The sequence below is a fragment of the Phaenicophaeus curvirostris genome, chromosome 8 (genome assembly GCF_032191515.1).
Source record: "Phaenicophaeus curvirostris isolate KB17595 chromosome 8, BPBGC_Pcur_1.0, whole genome shotgun sequence".
Classification (NCBI taxonomy): domain Eukaryota; kingdom Metazoa; phylum Chordata; class Aves; order Cuculiformes; family Cuculidae; genus Phaenicophaeus; species Phaenicophaeus curvirostris.
The window spans coordinates 34,589,628-34,606,876 of NC_091399.1; the positions used below are offsets into that span (position 1 = coordinate 34,589,628).

The following is a 17,249-nucleotide window of genomic DNA, read 5'->3' on the forward strand; positions in this document are numbered from 1 at the left end:
AACATGAAATTAAAAGTATACCTCATTACAGGAATGTAGAAGAAAATGTTTTCCCAAGTATTTTATACAACTTATTTTTTTTAAATACATTTTTTGAAAGTAAGCTACAGTAAACAAAGATTTATTGTTACATAAATAAACAATGAGACAATTACAGCCTTTTATGGAGATCCTATTAGTCATGCACGTCTAATGAAGCATTACTAAGCTATCACAGGGAGATAGCCCGATGTGTGTGATTAACAAAAGAACGCTCATAAATAGATAATGAACGATGACGGTCCTTTAAAAATTTTCCATATACTGCTTTATTAAGAATTATGGGTTTTGTTGCTTTCCAAGGAACACATTTACCACCAAGTTCCACTACGAGAGGGAGAACATTAAATAGGCTAATGCAGCTATTTGCATTTTTGCTTTCTATTGACCATGATTTTGAAAATACAGAAGTAATCTCATGAAAGTCTACTGATGAAGATACATTTTAGCATGTTTTGTAAAGTGCTTGTAATATGATGTTTTGAGATGTCACCAGGATGCAGAGGGAGTATGACAGAACAAATAGTAAAAAATTATTTTCATATAATATGCAGCGAAGAAATCCTTCAAGTGGCATTGGGTAGAAAAAAATCTGAAGTTAGTAGTAATTGTGCTAGATTTTTTTATGTTGCTAGGAATAATAATTTTACAAGTCTTTCTTTCAGGTAAGGTATATATTTGGCAAACATATTCTGGAGAAGGCAAGGGAGATGGAGGGCCACCATATAACAGCAAAATAACTCCAAAACCAAACAACTTTTGGCAGACCCTGCTAGTCAAATTAAATACAATCTTGGATTATACAGCTGCAGTTGACAGTTGGGACTTTATTAGCAGAACAATTTGTGGTGTTCTGCCTACACAAGCAGGCTGCTCCAGCAGACAAGTGAGTCTATGCAACAGTACGCGCAGGATGCTCTGCAGTCTTGCAGGATGTTCTGAACACACAGAAAAGAATTTGAAAAGTGGTATGAAGGGATCTATTTAGATTAATTCATAGAATAGAATGATGAACTATCAGAGAGGAGTGTTATTACTTCTACCTCAGTGCTAAAGATGAACTAAATTGTACTGCATCTACAGTTCAAACCCACAGCAAATCCTTCTCGTATTTTTCTTGGTGAGAGAAATTCTTCCCAAATGATATTCCACCTTCAACCTAATCTCCTTCATGGATAAATTTACTCAAAGGGCAGAATTCCTGATGGTTGAAATAATAGCCTTATTAAAATCAATATTCTTTGAAGACTTTTAAGTCTGGAACATATTAAAGAGAGCTATAAAGTACAGGGAGAAAAACCTTACTTATCATTTTCAGTAGCAACCCAAATAAAACCCTTCACCTGTAATGAATTATGGAGCGATTCCCTTAAATCATCTGTATGAAGTCAGCTATGACACTGCCAATTTAAAAAAAAATTGCTGGTTTTGAGCTACAAATTGATTTTTTATTGTGATAAATTAAAATCCAATAGTAGCCTACAAGATACTAAACATACAGAAGCCTACATTTTTCCAGAAAATTTCTATCACATCAGACTGCTGTTGTGGCAGACAAGATAGCAACAGCCAATGATCAAAATTAACAAAGGACACTCTAGAGAGGTAAATAACCTTTCCAAATAAGCAATAAATGAGCACTGTGGCCCAAAATATCCTTTTGGGTATTCCAGTATCATGGAAACACAACTAAGGGAGAAAGCACTGTGGGAGACAGGGAGGGCTGTTAAAGGAGAAAAAAGGAAAGGAAAGATTATCCAGGCTGTTCCCTATTAAGGGCATATTTTTTTGACCTGTTGCCTGAATGTGAGCATCAGTCTCCAAACTTTATGAACTCTTAAGTTTAATACGGATATGAGAAGATCAGTGAGAGCAAAACACAACCTTTTTGCAATCCCTTTTGCATCCTTCCCATTACAAAAGCCAGCCTCATCAATCGTATCTTTCCAGTTTTTGTCAGCTTGTGGTATTTTCCTTCTTATTTCTAAATCAAGAACGGGATTATCAGTGTCCTGCATCACCTAATTGCATCATCCTTATTTTGCCTTATAGTAGGGTCCATATTATAGCAGCAATGCAGCTTTATTTGGGGGTGACTTTACTACACAGACATTGACATGAGACTACATAGATAGTATTATTCATTACTACAACAGCTGACATCTCTTAGCATTATACAAGGATGAACCAAAACCATATGAATGAGACGCAGTGCATCACCCCAAAATATTTGTCTCTTGTGCTGTGGAAAGCACCTTGCCACGGGAGTGCTCCTCCAGACTCAGAGAGCCCAGAGACACTGTTATGAGTCTGTCCACAACCTGTTGCTGTTGTTCCCCAGTGTATATTAGATGCTGAGATTGCATGTGACTACCAGTAGGAACGGGATGGCAACTTTAGGTTGGCAAAGCAAGACACAGGCTGGATGAGAGAGATCTATAAGTAGAGTGGCTCAACAAGAAACTTTAGGACACTTTGAGACCCAAGTTGGTGAAAAAGCCAAAGGTATGGTGGCTGTGAAGAACCAGCAGAAGAGCCCATGCACTCTTGCTTCAAGACATTAGGAAAAAAATCTTCACAGAAAGGGTCATTGGGCACTGGCAGAGGCTGCCCAGGGAGGTGGTTGATTCCCCTTCCCTGGAGGTGTTTAAGGCATGGGTAGACGAGGTGCTAAGGGACATGGTTTAGTGTTTGATAGGAATGGTTAGACTCGATGATCCGGTGGGTCTCTTCCAACCTGGTTATTCTATGATTCTATGATTCTAAGAGCTTGGCAAGGAAAGCATGATTCTCCTGTTTTCTAAAAAAACACGGAAAAACTGACGTTGAAAGCTCCCCACATCCTTCTGTCACAGACTCTTTTCAAGAGGACAACTCAATATTCCTGTCCATCACTCTGGCAGCTCAGGGGCAGACATCTGGAAGGCGGATTTAAAGGTTTCAGTCTAAGCCTCACTGAGTGAGTGACAGGGTAGCTATAAGGATGATATAAGTATGTCAGATTTAGAATACGTGGTGTCAAAGTTACGGAATGAAGGAGACTTGGTCTCATGCCCCTGAACATGCCTCACTAGTGGCAGATAGGAGAGTGTGCAGGACTGCATGAAAGGAAATTTGGGTAAACCATACCTTTGTTTCTAAATGCATCCCCTTTTCCTTCTTTATTTTATGAAAATAAATTCTGTGTTTGTAAAACATTGAGACAAGTGCCACAGTACAAATCTCTCTCATCTTCCTTATTTTCCCAAAAAAAAGACTAGTCTTAGGAAAGTAACTGTGGCCTCTGTTGAATTTGCAGATGAAAAAGAACACAAAATATTACCACAGTGTTCAGTCTATTACACTCTGTTCTGCACACTGAATGAAGCTAGAATTCCGTGGCCAAAAAGAGGTGTGTCATTGCATAGCTAAGTACTATCCTAATGCCTATTTCTTAGAGGACCCAACAACAACTGCACTGGCAGCCCTAATCCCGACATTGCCTGTCATTTGAGCACCGGCTGTAACCTCAGCCATGTTCTCTTAAACACTGCTTCTTTACATATGCTGTACACAACACACTCCAAATGAGCTTTTCATTACTAACTACTTGTATTATGTATCAGTGAGCTCAATGACATTGATTTTCTAATAATATAAATTAACTGGCAAAGATAATTTCATCTATCATCAGTAGGGTTTTATTTTTGGTATCATGTTAAATAGTTAATCTTTCAAAAGATTAAATCAAGAGCTTTTTAAAATTCAACACAGAGCTTAAACTGCTGTACAATTCTTCTTAATTATGATTAAAACAGTTTGTGTGTTGTTGCTTTATATCTAAGTAGTATAATATTTTGCTTAGGTTTCTTCTTTCAGAGCAATTTAAAAAATCAAACATGATACTGCAGCGGCAAAAACTGTGTAAGGCACAGGAATGTTCTGCAACTTCATCAACGAGATGCTATTGGATGAGTTGCTGCTTGGCAGCCTCAAGCAGTAACCTCAAACTTTCCAATATCTTGTACTTAGATTTTGATACAACACCTACTTTTTCTACCACTGACAACACAAAAGCTTTCATTGTTACAGTTACTACATACCTCACAAAAGACCATCACTGCTGTTTATAGGAGTATATTGCATTGTGCTGACTACAACTGCATTCATACGCAATTATGGACCTGACAGAAATTCTTAGGATTCCCCATGGACATGTTCAGGGCAATCCCAGCTAAGGGTGTGCCACTCCCAGGAGCTATCAAGCTCCCAGTGCCCTTCAATTTCTCTTTCTAGTTCAGGCAGCAGTGAGGAAATAAAGTTTTACTCTCCTGAGTTGTTTGCAGCTCCCTGTTTCAGCTTGTTTTCTCCCCCTCAGTTTCCTATGACACAAGAGGTCCAATTCAAGACAATCCTAGCCTCTAATCCTAATACCTTGCCATTAGACTTGCAAAAGCCACTTGGCACTGCTGAGGACTCTTAAGCAGCATCCAGATGACTGGTGCAGTGGGGGCCAGGCTGGATGAGAAAAAACACACGTCTATACCACGGACTGATAAAACCAGTGGGCTGATACACGCAAGAAGCATTTTTTTTATCTGGCAGGAGGAAAATAAACCCTTCTTGCCACATTCCGGACTCAGAACTGTGAGTGTTTATGCATGCAAGGAGCACCTGTGTACTGAAGTAAGCGGTTCTGCAGGAGTATCCTGTACAATGCTTTACAATAAACCACATCCTCATGCTACACTTTGTACCTCAGTCATCTAATGGCTTGCTCTGATATATGGAGTCATGGAAACCCCATCCCTGGAGGTGTTCAAGGCCAGGCTGGATGAGGCTTTGAGCAACCTGATCCAGTAGAAGGTGTCCCTGCCCATGGCAGGGTGGTTGGATCTCAATAATCTTCAAAGTCCCTTCCAGCCCAAACCATTCCATGATAACCCTTCACCAAGCTTGTCAGATACCTCATGTGTGCTTACACTGGTGAGAAATTACTGTCCAGTCAGAAAATACTTCTATAGAAACATTTATGAAAAGACTCAATTTTGTTCCATCACATGGTTATTTTACTTACCCCTGTCTTTTCATCAAAGATTTTTATTCCCCCAAAGGAGACAGTTAAGAAGATTTTTTGTTTATGTTCTCCTTTTGAACGTGCTGCAGCAACAATTCCCTGTTGAAACAAAGAACAGTTTAGCCAGCTTCATTACACTTCTAGGTGCCATAGCCAAGCACAAAGATTTGCTTGTGGACGATTCACTACTTTTGAAGGAAAATGTAAGGACTTTCCAGGAACAGTGCTCCTACTACTTCTAGGTTCCTCCTTTTTTTCAAGGTAACACATCTCTTTACACAATCCAGACAGCATTTCAAATGTGCTCCTACTTCCAACCCCTGCTAGCTAACCCTCCATGAAAATTGTTTTCATAGAAGTTGAAGGTTGTTTCTAGCATATTCTTCCCAGATATAAGCTGTTACGTATTGTTTTTAAAGAAAAAAAATCCAAATGCCAGTAACTTTAGCCGACTTCATGGGCACACTTATCTGAAACAAGCAAATAGCACTTTTTTGTGGAAGAAAAATATTCTTTTCAAAAGCAAATTACACTTTTGCTGAATCAAATGGTTCCGAGGGTTGTTGGTTTTCCTGATATCAGGTTTTTACTTCATAAATGAACGTGCCTACATACATCTCATGTATTATTCTCCCACCCCATAAGTTTAAGAGGAACTTTATTTCCACTGTCTCGGGAGCCTGCCCTGACCAATAGCACTATACTAACATCAAATGTAATCAATTGCACTGATCAATAAGTGAAAACATTTAGCTTTTATCTGGTGTTCTGCAATTTTGACATGTTCTAACAACTACTAGCTTAAGTTTTAAGACCTTCATGAGGTCATGGTTCTCATTACCCAGATATGAAAATTAGAGAGAAAAAATGGAATCATTTGTCAAAAGGCACTCCAAAACGTAGCCTTAAAATTCACATTGCTAGACACTAGCTTTCCAGGGCCCATAACCATCCTATGCTGTCTTACATACAAACACAAATTTCTAAAGCTCCTTTCCCACAATAGTTTTAGTCATCTCACAACACTGTTTATATCAATCTCACCGCTATGCAAACACATATTGAATATCTGGGAGACATGGAAACAGTAAAGACAGAAAGGCTTGAACAGCGGAACAGTGATAACTCTCCTAGATTGCTTCTAGGAACTATAAGAAACATCCAGCATTCAATTAAGTAGACAGGAATATTGTGGCAGATGTGATAAATCAACAGTGCACCTTTTAGAACAGATTAGTTTTTGCTTGTCATAAAATGTTCATAACTGATTTGTAAATTTATCTACCAGATCTTGCTTTTAGACTGTTGAACCATAAGATGCATATCACCCTTTGCTGTTTCTTCTAGACTAATTTATTCTTCCCAGCTCCTCAGGACTGAAAACCTGCTGATTGGTAGTGTAAAAGACACTATTTAGTAATTTCTCCTGAAAATATTAGTAATCGGAAATCCATCAGCTCTCTTGGTAGAGAGCTGAGGAGAGGACTGGAAAGGAAAAAAAAAAAAACCAATGGGAAAATTGCTGCAGAGGGTTTACTTCTTGACCCAGCTTGGAACCCTATAATGTAGATGGGAAGCCAATGGCCAACACTGCGCTCAAGAAAACCACAATCTATCCTTCCTTCTTAATTACTCCAGGGCCATATAAAGGATGCTTCCTATAGGGAGTGTTTGTGTTGCTTCAGGTTTGTAAGAAAACACTGAGGCAGAGAACAATGCCTATCAGGTTTCAGGAAGCCCACCCTTCTATACTAATCGGTGCTTTCAGGACTCTATATACTCTCTAAGTTTTCAGTCTATCCAAAATCTGCTCTGCCATTTCTTCCCCAAAACTTCCTTATCTTCTTGTGATCTCTCCTCTTAGTGCGCTGCCTCCTGATCTTGTAACCCACCGACCCTTCCACTACAGGTACAAGATATTCTCCTCCTCCCAGTGAGGACACCAGTTCCTCCTGTATCTGGCAACTTACGCCACAAAATGTCACTCACCATCCCCCACCCCCGCGTGTCCCGAGAGGAAATAACAGACAAAAACAGGGCTGTACTTGATTAGCATCATCATATAAAATGTTCTGATACACCATTTTTCTTCATACTGCTTTACCTTCCCTTTTGCATAATAAAATTATTCAATTTGCAGATGTGTTGTTTATAATTTGTGGACAAATTGCAGTAGTGTCAATCATGAATAACTACTGAACTCAGAGATAATGTATTAAAATTAAACTGGGATAAGCAATACCAGCCAGGAGTTCATGTAAAATTGACTGATTTCAATACATAATTAACCAGTGCGACTTGGTGTCATGAAAGGAGAATGAGTAAAAGTTCAAGTTGAAATTGGCTCCCCTTGACTCCATAATATTAAACATGAAAAGTTTCACTGCACCTTGAGCTTCATCATGGAGTCTTGGCATAACTTGTCTCCTCGTGCAGCAGAAACTTCATCTATCCCAATCAGCTTTGCTTTGTATCGGACACCGTCACCTTTAAACCTCTTTATTAAAGTGGCTTCACTGCGATCCTGACCTGAAAAGACATAAGGGAAATACAGAAATTTGCATGAGTGCAAAGGAAAATAAATGAATAAACACTTGCAATTAAGTGGCAAAGGCAAATTAGATCTAACTCCCTCTTCAATACTTAAACATGTAAACATTTGAACCAAACTAGAAGAAAAGTACAAGTTCAATAAAACCTTTTGACCTTACTACCTTAAATGAATTCACAGTGAAATTGTTGCCATACAAAATCTTCTGCACGAATTTGCACACAAATTAGGTTTACAGAAATAAGAGATAAGCCCGAATCAGACCTCATGGAACTGAATACTTCTGATCTGCACAGGTTGTTTTAATCCAAATACACTTGAGAATTCTTCATTGTGCAGACAAGACTCTAATAGAAACACACTACTATTGCCTTCTATATCAACTTATCTAACTGGATCAGCAATATTTACACTATTACCGTTTGAATGATGAAAAAACAAACGATGCTATTTGCCCATAGAATATTGCTGCTCTGAACCTCACAAGAAATACTGTCACCTTGTTCTATTATTTCTGCTTATAGACATATACAGAGAAAACATAACCATCAACATCAGCTTTCAAAGGCTCGCCCTGAGCACCTTAAAAGAAGTCACAAGATGTTTCTTAATAAAAAGGCAATCAGCAATAAGATAACACAGTACCGATAAGGCCAATGTACATAAATTATGATGCTCAGACTAGCCTGAACTAGATGACGATGACACTATAGCAACACATGCAAGGGACAGCTTTATCAGGAAGAGTTTTTCCTCAAGTATCTGCAGAAGAGCTGGTATTGTGTCTTAGCTGGAAGAAATATGTTAGTGAATCAGTCTTCCTAAAATTAATTAAAGATATATTTTTCAGTTATCTGTAGAATTTCTTGCTAGGATCTCAAAAAATATCAGAGAACTGTAAATAATTGCAACCAAACAACTAACAAAACAAGCAACATCCAAGGTACAGAGAAGCAAGCAAATATGTGAGACTTTAAAGAATCTGAAGTTTCTTGGACTCAACAGATTCCACCAGAAAACTTGCCTTAACATGGACTGGTGTTGATAAAATATACACTACTACTGCCTAGGAGCTGTAGCCACAGATCTTGCCCCATCCTTCTAGTTACTGTACAAAAAAGTGAACAAAGAGCTAGAACCTGCTATAAACGAACCACACATAAGGATCTAGTATTGGACACGTGTATTTGAGAATTTTGGCCTGCGTTTTCTCCAAAGTTTATTTGAAAGGTCAGATTCTAGCATAAAAAATTAATAAAACCTGATTCTGGGCAGCTAGTTTTTGATAAGCATAAGTACAAAGCTTTTAGGGAAAAGGTATTCTGGTTTGCATTTCTATTAAATGCATCTTTTTCAGCAGTCAAAACTTGGGTCAACATTGCTAGGGTTACATACTCATCACACGGACAAATAAACTAGGTTCAAAACTACGGAACTGAAAGTTTCACAATACCATTATAGGAAAAGCTAGAGAGCATATGATGTATGATAAAATGTATGATAAAAAGATAATTACTTTAAACTTATTGTGATCTTTGAGTATGTTTGAGGACAAAAATATTAGAGCTTTAGAAATAAGGCAGCTAATTAGTATTGCAGTGATAGTTTAGCAGCCACCCAAATGTTTCCCTTAATTCTGTTCTGCTCAGGCTCCTACATTTTGTTTAACAAAAAAAAAAAAAAATAAAGGTCTAGTGAGACTCAAATGATAAATCTCAAAGTAGTGTTAATCCCATTCCCCAGAGAAATGCCAGGGCAGATGTTGGCACCTTCAGCTAGAAACACTGGAAAAATATTTTCCAGTTCCAGCTCCTGAGTAGGGCAGGAGGGAGAACATCTGGAAACACAACAAAGTACAACAATAACAATGTACTTTTCCCTATGTTTTTTATTCTCACAAAGATATCCTGTTGGTTTGCAGTAAATAAAATCCAATTCCAACAGCTTTCTGCCAACAATTTTCAACCTTATGTCTTCATTACAGCTGACAGCAGCTGTTAGCTAATAGCATGAATATGTAAGCATTCAAGAGTGTTTCCTGGGTCCAAGTGATGATAGTAAACTTGCATTCATCCCTTAGAGTTTTATACTTATTTTAACCCATGATCTATTTTGCTGCATGTAGCTAAATCCCTGACATTAATAGCCCATTCAAACACAACTTATAGCTGTGTTTGCTTACACACAAGTCCCATGTCAATTATGACCCAGATTAAGTAGGATAAAGTGCTTTTGGGATAAATGACTAGGAAAAATCATCAACCTGAAAATGATGTAAATATTTTAAACTGTGCAGAAACTGCAAATTACTAGAGACTACAAATTCATCCGTGAAACCCCAGACCATATGTCCCATGAAAAAGCATAAAGAATGCAAGCACATACACAGACACACACTGCCCTGTATTACACATCAGCAATCTGCAATAGTCACCCTTTCTCAGTGTACATCCAGATCTCCCCAGTCTATGTTTATATTGTATTTCCAAATTTTGGTGCTGTAACCTGAATAAAACTTTCTACCTGCTTAGAAAATTGCCATGTGACAAAGACTGTCAGTATGGTTGATTTTACAGCACTCATGAGACGTGAGATTTATGCAAGGCAATACTTCATTTGCACGCTGGACACTTAAAAGGCAGATAGTCCAGACACTCATAAACACCTCATCATTAAAACAAAAAAAAAAAAAGGCTTTCTTTTTTAGTGACAGTTTTTGAACAAGGTTCTTTCTGTGTTCGAAAATAAATAAGAGATAAGAAAATAAACAAGAGATGCCTGAATTACGAGGCTGTAACTCTTCTTATGCTTCAGAGAAGGGTGAGGGGTAATATCCGCTAAACCAGAGCTGAGCTTGTGCCAGAAACCTGCCCAGGAAAGTGCTGCCTCTTTCTTTCCATGTAACAAGCAGAGTCAATTTTTTCTCCTCCGCAGCTCCTGCCTTTGTCAGTGGAGACCTGCTGTCACACTCAGCTCTCCAGTCACCCCCTGCCACTGCACTTGCTCGGTCCCAGCTTGCGGGAAGGAGGATTATCCTGGATGTGGGGCTGCACTTACTGCTCAGCTAGAGCTCAGTTTTATTTGAATAATGAAAAGCTGTGTCTTGGGGCTTTCACTCTCAGCTTGCCTTCCTCAAACCACCAATAACATCTCAAGGGCAGGAAAGGGGACGTTCACAAAATAACTAAGAAGATTTTATGGAAAACTCAAGCTTGAGGTCTCAAATCATTACTTGATGATATTCTATAGCAAAATTAGAAGCATGAGTTTAGTGATAACTGCTTCTTTCCAGAACATCCATTTCCTGAGATCACACTTTAAGACTTCTTGATTACAGAGAACAGCACAGCTGCCAAAGCCATACCAGGTGAGCAGCTGATGCCCATCTTATTTGTCCACTGTACCCTGTGCAGGTAAGGATCTGTCCAGGGTTCCTCATCAGAGGACCAGCACTATTAGGTCACTGTAAAATGATCCTAAATTAAATTTTTCTATAAAACTTCTTTTAACTTCAAGACTAATGGGTATTTTCTAACAGTTTTCTCTAAAACGCTTTTATAAGCAAAGAAATATCCCAAGCATTTGTTCACAACTTGACATGAGATCTTTACAATCCAAAATGGAACTAGATTATCAACAAAACTAAAACAACTTGATTCTTATGCCTCAAACTGAAAAAAATAAAATGTAAAAGCTAATAAAATCACTAACATCATCACACAAATTCAAGGTAGACAGGTTATCATTTGTACTGTGCACTGTTGACACAGACAAAGAAATGTTTTGTTTGCAGCATATAGATTTAAAATCCTCAGAGGCCCTTAATATGTAAATGTAAGAGTAATTATTTTACCTATTTCCATAGATGTCACCGTTCGCCTTTAAGCCATATGTGTTTCAGCTGGAGCCACTGCTCCTGCATAAGAGGGAAAACATGAACTTTGCTGCTGAGCTGTGACACTGCACTTGGGCCTCCATAGTTTTTTTAAGAGAATAATAAATCCCCAGAGCTGGGTGATGCAACATGCTTCTGAGCTTGCACCTCAAGGAGAGCCTCATCATCATGATCAGCAATGTTATTTCATCCATCTCACTAACATTAATGTTGAAGTAATAAACAAGGTTTTTATCACAGTCAATCTCTACTGAAGGCAATATAACTTAATTAAACTAAGATTCCCTCAAGCACGCTAGACACAGATCTGAACCCAAACCCCAAGCACTCAATCCAAGCAACTCCAGTGCATTCGGTCTCAATACATGACTGTTTAAACAGTCGAAGAGGAATATAAGCTGTTGTGGGAGATGCAGGTCAGAGTGGCCCAAGTGGAGTGCCAGAGGCAGGTGTTCCCCAGGCTGTGCCCATCAGCAGCTGCCACTGGAGGTGCTCGGGCAGCTGCTCTCAAGGTGTTCCCACCACAGCAGCGTACCAGCTGCCACTGGAACCTTTCTTTGACATCAAGAGGGACAGTTGTGTTTGCATTAGGTTATCTGACAACATATAATGCTTGTAACTTTGCAAGCTGAAACTCACTCAAGGTTTCAAAGGTCCCTTCCAGCCTAAATTATTCTATGACTTTATTTCCAGGCACTGTGTGTTTTGGCGAATATTTTGAGAAGTCATCCTCTCTCCTGGTACAAATCAAGAATTACACTTAATTTCGGCTCTTAGCCTAACAGAGTGCTGTGGTAACACTGTATTAATATGCTAACATTTAGAGCAAATATTGTTTATTCTCCCAGAGGATCCGTAAGTGAGCGTATTTCATAAAAAGAAAATAAACGAAAGCATCACTGCAATAAGCACACTATTGCTTTTTCTGTATGCTCTTATAACAAACTACACATTCGTCACAGCACCTGCTAATCTAAACCAATAGCCCTGGAAATGGCTATATCCTTTATTTAAATGTGCAAAGCCCTCAGGGCATAACCTGAATTTCTTGATTTTACGACTGTAAAATATATAATGATATTATCAGCAAAGTCAATAACATGCTCCTGGCAATCAATTCGCTGAAGAATGACACATCACTGTGTTGTTTTCTGTTCTTTTCTAACTAATAAACTGTCAAAGTTGTATCCATCACACATTCAAATTATAAACCTGAAATAACACCTCCTTAGATCTCACAGGGCTGAAAAACAATCACATACACACTTATAAACAGCCTACATCTTCATGGGGACAATTAGCATTTTTATAGCACCAACCCAGTGGAAAATACAAAACACGGATACATAATGCCCTCTAAGGTGCTGCACACAGAAGACTACTGAATTAATTGCTAAGTGAAAGATACTTGCTGCTAGCTGTGCATATATACGCTGCCATGTCCATATATATATAAGCATCCATAATTTTATGTATTTGCACATATGCATACACACACAGCGCACAGCTTCATTTGGCATCAATTATCTAACGAAAATTCATGGTAATTTTAATCAACTACAGATTTCCCTAGGGGTAAAAAGCAGTACATAAGCAGGTGTAAAAGAGAAAATACTGATACATAATTATATGTACCTTTCAATACAGCAGCAACTAAACAGCAGTTCATGAAGGAATCACGAAAAGCTCACACAGATTATTCTCCTTGATGGCACATTTTTATCAATGGCTTCACAGAACCACAAGTCTGATGCAGAGGTCTCCCAACTATCCATCACACAAGGGGATGGATCTTGAGACCAAGAACGCAGCATCTCTGAAGAACCCAGTTCTTTCTCCAGACAAAGTTCAGTACAGCGTGCTCTTCTGGAGTTATAAAACTAAAAAAATTCCAGAAATTCCCAGATCATCCTGCAATCTGTTAATCTATTTTTTTTTAACTTTTCTGCTAGAGGTAGAAAACTGAATTGCTAGGTTGTGTATTTGTCCATGTCTTTGGGAGCATGGCTGCCCAAACCAACAGTGCTGCATCTAGAGATCTGACACAAACAAAATATTTTTCCTTTTTTAACATAACATTTTAGAAAAGAAAACACATTATATCTAGCAGTATGTGTGCATATAATTTAACTTCTGTTGTTATCACTAGCTTTCTTTTCTTCTAACAATGTTTCTCAAATGATTTTCTTGCAATTGGCCATTTTTAACTGTTTTCAACAACGGTGTTACTTAAAGGTTTAATTTCGAGATGTGCAATTCATCTCAAGTGACCAGAGTACACTCGCAGCAAGATCTGCTTGCAACATCAATCACTGCTACCTTTTAAATGAAGATGTACTTTGGATTTCACACTTTATTTCATTGATAAATGCTAGTTCCTAGCAACTGAAAAAAAAAATACCGATGCAGTGAAATGCAATCTATTTATGGAGGTGGATTATAATCTTAAAAAACATGTTACATTTTTACAGGGAATAAATATCTCTTTTCTATACAGGACCCTATACAAAACCCTTGGATACAGTATATGAGTACAACTTGATGCAAACTTTTCCTTTTACTAACTGATAAACTCCTAAGAAGTCTGCAAGATGTGCTCCAGAGTGTTTTTAGCCTACTCAGCTACAGACAGCTTGCTGCAGGGTCAACAAATGGAACCTGTTGGGGTCTACTGTATTAACCAAGTGATATTGCCAAGGTACAGGAATATAAAACCTCAGAAAACTACCTTTAAAACCTTCTCCTGCCAAGAACCCTACCTCTTCCCATGGGCTGCCCTTGCTGCCATCAGGTGCACCTCCTAACCCTACAAAATAGAGGGAGATCCTCCCACCCATTCTGCTGGTGTTTCTGCTCAGAAAAAGGTAAAATGCCCCACTTCTACAGCAACGCAAACATTTGTCCTGAACGCAAAGACCAAGAATATTTCTATGGAACATGATAAACCATTTAAAGAAGGAAACAGAAACCACTCTGAAGGCTCAACAAACTTCTATTACCGTTAAATTTAAAAGCATTGCCTACAATTTTAAACACAGATAAGGGCTCTCCAGGAAAACTCAATCATCATTCAGACTATCATCTCAGCAGTACCTCCTGATTGTTCAGCACTACTATTCACAGTAACCTCCAACTGAGAGATTTTACGGCTTCTGGCATTATTAGCCTGTGAATTACCGTACTCGAAGACACCTACACATCTCCCTTCTTAGAACGAACTTTCCTATGTAAGTAAATAAGATGTTCCCATATTATTTGCTGTCTTTGATCAGAAGTTTATAAGCAGAGATGTCATTCACAAGGTGACAGCAATTGCACTTGCCACATTTTTATCTTAACACTTTGTACTCTACACAAGCAAATACAAAACAAGATGTACATTTTTCTGTCTCCAAAGCAGATCAGCTGCAAGGCCTAGAATAAATTATTTCTTTATAGTACAAAGAAATATGTGTGACTATGTCAAGAGAAGAATTCAATTATTTACAGAGAAGGCCTCAGTATAAAATAATGTTTGATTAAAATTTTGGACAATTCTTAGTGATGGAGAGTCTAAGGCAAGCACACAGGAGATGGCAGTGATGGAGCACACATGCTCCACAGGCAGATGACAAAGGACTCATTTTAGTTTTAGCCAGAAGGCTTACTGATCAATTTTATTTTCTTAGATGGTCTTTGAGATGACAGTATATGGCCACATCCTCAGACACAGAAATGACCAAAAGCTGAACATAATTAAACTTCCTTGCAGCCTCTGTACCATGTAAGTCTTTATAAATCTTCAAAAGCCATTTTGTAAGGTGCCAGGCTGGACGCAGAAGCAGCTAAAATCCCAAATTCTACACTGTTTAAATTGAAATAAGACACTACAATAAAACTTTGGTTTGGGCTACTAGCCTTGTTCAGTAAACCGCAGGGAACAATCAAAAGTGAAACGGGGAAACCTTGGTGGTCCATTTTCTGCTCTTAAGAGATTAAGAACAAAAATGATGTTTTCTGTACAGCTAGAGGTGAAGGCAGAGGACAGGTGCCTGTAGATTGTTCTTTTTAAAAGACAGAAGATAGTTCAGCAAACTTTTGTTCAAAGCTGGAGTAAATGTTTAAATCAAGCGGCCTGTCAAGTAAATAAAGCTCCTGGGAAAACAGGGTCACCAACCAGTTCATTCTACACCTGCTTACCTGAATGTCAGCATGAAACTGGTTGCTTCTGAGACAAGATCACTAAGAAAATGTAATTGTTTTCATAGTGATCCTTAATTGGTGTAAACATGTGTACTGCAATTGGACAGGGCATGGTATGAACGCAAACACTCTGAAAACCAAGGGACCCATTAGAGCTGCACTAACATACTCAAGCAAAACAGCCCTAAACTGGCAGCCAGTTAATACCAACTACTGCTGGAAATCTCCATAAAGGGCTTGCAAACTACCAAGAATTCGCCTGTCCAAATGGTGCTGCTAAATTACACCAGAATGTGACATTTCCCAACCTAAACTGAATTTGGGAGAAAAGGAAAGCAAATTAGAATTGTCTTTCCTTCCAACCTCCACCATAGCACTGAGAAGCAACTTAAAGCAGCTGAAAAACTAGCCAGTGCTAGGAAAACTGATCATTTTAAGATAAGCATCTAAATAATTATTTTGGTATGTGAACATGTAACAAGATTTGCAGAATTGCTGAATTCCCCCGACTCTCTTTAATCCTACAAGAACTAAAAGTGCTCAGAACTTACAAAAAAAAATCAGCTGCTTTTATGTGTCTACCCATATCTGGATTTAAGTATGTAGTTTTTAGGAACAATTTTAATTAGACTTTAACTAATATAGGACACAGACGTGCATATGCTTACACGTGGCGCCCCAAAGTCATGTTGAGACACACAAATTCACAATTTACACTTCAAAGCCTACAAATACATTCTGTTGATGAGTCTATCAAAGAGTTCAGGTTTTGTTATGTATAAAGAAAAAGAAAGGGTGGAGAATCAGTTCACTTCATACAAATGCCAGATTCTTGTGCTGACCTAAGATAAATGTTAATTCTCCCAGACTATTAAAAGAGCAAGTTATGAAAAGGTTATGCTCTGCTGATTAACATCCCCAAATTTCTCACGCATTCAGTAAGAGAAAAATCTTTCCATTCAAGATAACAAACGCTAATGTCCTCAAAGAAAAGAGCAATAGCCCGTAACAGCTAAAGCAGGAGGACAAAACAATTCATTGATTTGCACTTTACCCTCTCTTGTCAACATCCCAGTCTCCTACTGCATCAGTACTGCATGTGCACACAGAAACGGGACTATGCACCACACCGGATGAAATCACAGCTGTATATCACAGGGCCATATCAAGGCTGCAACTCTTCTCTTTGAGCCACCCTCTTTGTCAATACAGAACTTTCATTTTGAGGAAGACTCATGCTAGTAGTACTTAAAACAAAAGCTGATGCAGTAGATCACAACAGGCTGCATCATGCACCACACTGTGATGGCAACCGTGTCTCTAATGTGACAGTGGAGCTGCAGAACTACTCTGCACCATTCTTCCTATGGAATTAGTAGCACTGACAGTTATTTCTGGATTTATTACTTGTCTTGATGATATTGGTATACAACACAGTTCTGGATTGTGCAGACCCATGAGTTTCTGGCTTAGAAAGCTTGCTCGAAGCTCATGGCATTATAGGCATCACATGGCCTCAGAGGGGA

The 17,249-nt window shown here is 38.5% G+C and overlaps 1 protein-coding gene across 7 annotated transcripts in view; it reads right to left on the reverse strand.

Annotated features, from left to right (window-relative positions):
- Positions 1-17,249, reverse strand: part of DAB1 (DAB adaptor protein 1) — a 240,243-nt gene that overhangs the window by 56,177 nt on the left and 166,817 nt on the right. For all 7 annotated transcript variants that reach the window (XM_069861885.1, XM_069861889.1, XM_069861886.1 and 4 more), the window contains 2 exons: positions 7,485-7,624; positions 5,096-5,194 (listed from right to left, as the gene is read on the reverse strand). In XM_069861885.1, coding sequence (XP_069717986.1) covers positions 5,096-5,194; positions 7,485-7,624 — 239 coding nt within the window. The remainder of the gene's footprint in view (positions 1-5,095; positions 5,195-7,484; positions 7,625-17,249) is intronic.